General features: G+C 45.3%; 1 protein-coding gene across 1 annotated transcript in view; it reads right to left on the bottom strand.

The window, feature by feature from the left end:
• The window catches only part of LOC106820792 (plectin-like), a gene marked incomplete at its 3' end in the record, with an annotated part of 87,897 nt that extends 83,859 nt beyond the window's left edge, over positions 1-4,038 (bottom strand). The window contains 1 exon segment of the mRNA XM_014825362.1: positions 3,534-4,038. Within this exon segment, the coding sequence (XP_014680848.1) occupies positions 3,534-3,714 (181 nt within the window).
• Positions 4,039-4,526: the final 488 nt, after the last annotated feature.

Below are 4,526 nucleotides of genomic sequence, written 5' to 3' on the forward strand. Positions count from 1 at the left end.
TTCCTCCTCCTCCTCCTCCTGCTCCTCCTCCTCCTCCTGTCTCCCCCTACTAACCCCTCCTGTCTCCCAACATTATGTGCAGACATGTACATGTGTCAGGTAGCATTAGCACTGCAGAAGCTGCGTTTACATCTAACACTGCTGCCATCCTGCTATCTCCTCCTCCTCCTCCTCCTCCTCCTCCTGTCTCCCCCTACTGACCCCTCCTGTCTCCCAACATTATGTGCACAGACATGTACATGTACCAGGTAGCATTAGCACTGCAGAAGCTGCGTTTACATCTAACACTGCTGCCATCCTCCTCCTCCTCCTCCTGCTCCTCCTCCTCCTCCTGTCTCCCCCTACTGACCCCTCCTGTCTCCCAACATTATGTGCAGACATGTACATGTGCCAGGTAGCATTAGCACTGCAGAAGCTGCGTTTACATCTAACACTGCTGCCATCCCGCTATCTCCTCCTCCTCCTCCTCCTCCTCCTGTCTCCCCCTACTAACCCCTCCTGTCTCCCAACATTATGCGCAGACATGTACAAGTACCAGGTAGCATTAGCACTGCAGAAGCTGCGTTTACATCTAACACTGCTGCCATCCTGCTATCTCCTCCTGCTCCTCCTCCTCCTCCTCCTCCTCCTGTCTCCCCCTACGGACCCCTCCTGTCTCCCAACATTATGTGCAAACATGTACATGTGTCAGGTAGCATTAGCACTGCAGAAGCTGCGTTTACATCTAACACTGCTGCCATGCTGCTCCTCTTCCTGACCTCCCCTTGCTCATCCTCCTGCTCCTCCTCCTGCTCCTCCTCCTTCTCCTCCTCCTTCTCCTCCTGCTCCTCCTCCTTCTCCTCCTGCTCCTCCTGCCCCTCTTGCTCCTCCTGCTCCTCCTGCTCTTCCTCCTCCTGCTGACCCATCCTGGCTTATGTGCAGACACGTACATGTATCACTGTACCAGGTATCATTTAGCACTGCAGAAGCTGCATTTTCGTCTAACACTGCTGCCATCCTGCTGTCTCCTCATTCTCCGCCTCTTGCTCCTCCTCCTCCTCCTATACTGACCCCCTCCTGTCTCCTCATACTGACCCCTGTCTCTTAACAATATGTGTAGACATGTTCATGTACTCGATATCACTAGCACTGTAGAAGCTGGACGCTAAGTCTGTACGCTTACGTACATCGCGGTGGTGTAATTATGAATGAATGCTGATCGATGTACCGCTCATCTTTGTCTATACGTTTCAACCCAGCATGTGATGTCACTTCGGGGTTTTTTCATCGGAATAAACCCAAGCTGCTCGTGTTCGTAACCAGAAACCTAGCGTGTGGTACGTGCTTAAGCGAATGCTTTAAGATCCCTTTCATCCTCGCCAGCATTTTAGGTGTACGTGCAGTCTCTTTCCACGGCTGCCAGCTGGTTGAGATGGAAGACGTAATGTGAATAAGATTAAGGAAAGCTCAAAAGAGCCAGCAGAACATTCCCTAATCCAGCGTGACGCACGCATGTACACGCTGTACACACACCACGGCGATGCGTGTACACTGTACACACTCGGTGAAGTAAACAGTCGCCAACGTATGCGTAGTGAAAACTTTCCTGAAACAGACCCCCCTCCATCCCCTCCTCCCTAAACACGGCTAACGGTCCACCACATCCACGAGGAATTCACACAAACATTCGTGCGTGCACGACTGGAACTTCAGTCTAGATATCTGTAGAGTTTAGAAATTAGTACTGTACAGTTTATCTGGCGAGTTAAGTACTGTATAGTTTATCTGGCGAGTTTAGTACTGTATAGTTTATCTGGAGAGTTTAGTACTGTATAGTTTATCTGGAGAGTTTAGTACTGTATATAGTTTATCTGGAGAGTTTAGTACTGTATAGTTTATCTGGAGAGTTTAGTACTGTATAGTTTATCTGGAGAGTTTAGTACTGTATAGTTTATCTGGAGACTAACGTGCATTGATCAGCTGTTCACTATCGGCTTTCCCTCGGACACAAAGACCTAGCTACCCCCAATTACCTATACACATGATTACTGCGTCAGTGCAATCGGAACCTCTCCAACAACATCCCCCCCCCCTACGGTCGCAGTAAATACACTCTGTGGAAATACACTCTTGCGGATATTTTGATGCTCCTGGGCGTAATTAGTACATGTGACTTTCCCCAACACTACCGCTGTTGTTCCCGTCTGAGAAAGAAAGAAAGAAAGCCAGTAGAGGAGTCACGCTCGCGTGGGTGAACAACAGAGTGAGATGCTCTCCTGCCGCCGCTGCTGCCGCTGCTATACAACACGCGGTACAACACTAACTGTACATGTACGGTCCCTTATCGATCAGCTGGGGTAGCGTCACAGATTGTCTTCGCTCGTTCTGAACCACGCCACGCCACACCAACCATCATGCATCGTGCGCTTGTCATAGACGCGTATAGACTAGTGCATATAATATGCTATGGGTGTAGAATAGACGAGTGTGTATTGTTATTATTATATATACTGCTTTTGGGTTCCGCAGCTGCCCATTTTGTGAACAATGGCCCAAAACACCTGTCACGCAGCTTGGTGTATGAAAAAACCACACGGTATACCCACCGAGTTCTAGATGTCGCTATCAATGTGTACAGATGCTACAGTGTGCTCGAACTACCATCTGTATATCATTTCGATAAAATAGCACGTACTGGTACCAACAACGACTGATAATTTTTGTGGACAAGCCGTAGATAATTAGGTGTGGGTGCAGGGGCATCAATATCTGTATAGAATATCCTTTATAAATGACTATATCTATTGTGCTATTGTCTTGCAAGTCATTATATCTGCATTCGCAATTTGCATAGGTACCCACAGTAAATTAAAATGACGTTATTAATGAATGATTAATCAGTCTTATCGCTGCCTTCTCCCATTATAGTACAAGGAACTCCTAATTTTAGTGAAAGTATCATATCTATAAATATATATATATATCTATAAATATATATATATATTGCCTTACCAAGACTTGTGATTAATGCTAACTCAATTTACATGAGCTAGATGATAAAGGCAAGTATCTAATGTGTTTTTCCGTTACACTGGTGAACTAGTACTAGTAGTAGTATCACCCATAATATATGCATAATGCATATATATTGGATATTTATCTATCTGCATACATTAATATCAGCACTAGATTCTAGAACTACATGTGGTACTAAACTAGAATGTTGTGGGTATTGTAATCGTGTGTGGATGCGTGGTTGGAAGGGATAAGTACCGGTAGTTTAAGTACGTACTAATACTATATCTTGACTTTTACGAAAGAAAAATTGGGGTGAAACACGCTGACTAAGCGATGACTCACCCACTCTAAGGCACTTGAAGCGTTTCAATAAAATATATACGCAGGGGTCGTGTGCTGTGCACGGCGACAGTTAAATATATAGCTATTTAACTGTCGCAGTGCACAGCACACGACCCCTGCGTATATATTTTATTGAAACGCTTCAAGTGCCTGTGCACCCACTATCTAGTTTGGGAATGCTGTGTATTACGTACCTGCAATTTTCAGTACAGCCCTGTCGGCGGGGTCTAGTGCGAGTATGCTTAGCGGCTTTCCGTCATCCCACCGTTCTTGCGACTTCACCTGCATGACTTGTGCCAGTTTCACGTCCTCGATGCTTTTCGTTCTCACTCGGTTGTCGTAGTAATGCCGTGGACTCGCCATGTTACTTGCCATTTGCTACGCGCACCGAATTTCGCAATTTTCCTGCCTGAAAGTATGCAGCAGCAGTGGCAGCGGCGTTGGCGATGCAGACAGCGATCGAAGAAGCTGATTCGGCTGCAGGAGTATCAGTACAGTTCCAGACGCCTCTCTCGTCTTCACTTCTGGTCGTTTTCCGTGTGAGATTCTCGTTCGTTTGCGTTTGATACGCATCGGTTACCGTGACAATCGTTTCAGCGTTTCATCTTAGTGACATATACTCTCTGATTTACTGAACTGTTGTGCCTGGAACGGAAACGAGCACAAATGATGCTTAGCAGGGGCCGGCCTAACAACCACGTTCGGCGGATACACGGAATGCAGCAATCCTGTATGTTTCCAATGATTAGGCCACCGTTGTTACCGCCATCTATCGGCAACAAATGTCGGTTTCGGGCAAAATATAATGTCTCGCTTCAATGAAATGCCTAGTTATTCTCCAAATTTCAACAATAAGGAGTGGCTGACTCGGTAACTGTATTATCATGTGTATGTATATATATGATATATTTTTTTTTACATAACATAACATATCCACGAGACGTCTTGTACCATAGATATCAGAAGTAGATAATAGGGAATCCCCTATTATCTACTTCTGATAGATATATATACAAACACATGTGTCTCTATATATCTATGCGTATATACATATAGGTTCATGCTAATATCATTTATAATCATCATATTGCACTTACTGTTATTAACTGTGATTAGCGTAAATAAATGTTTTTGAAACGTAAACATAATGTATGTGGGGGTGTCTTGGTACATTGGTGTGGGTGTGT

This window comes from Priapulus caudatus, unplaced genomic scaffold (assembly GCF_000485595.1).
Source record: "Priapulus caudatus unplaced genomic scaffold, Priapulus_caudatus-5.0.1 Scaffold47, whole genome shotgun sequence".
Taxonomy (NCBI): Eukaryota; Metazoa; Priapulida; class Priapulimorpha; order Priapulimorphida; family Priapulidae; genus Priapulus; species Priapulus caudatus.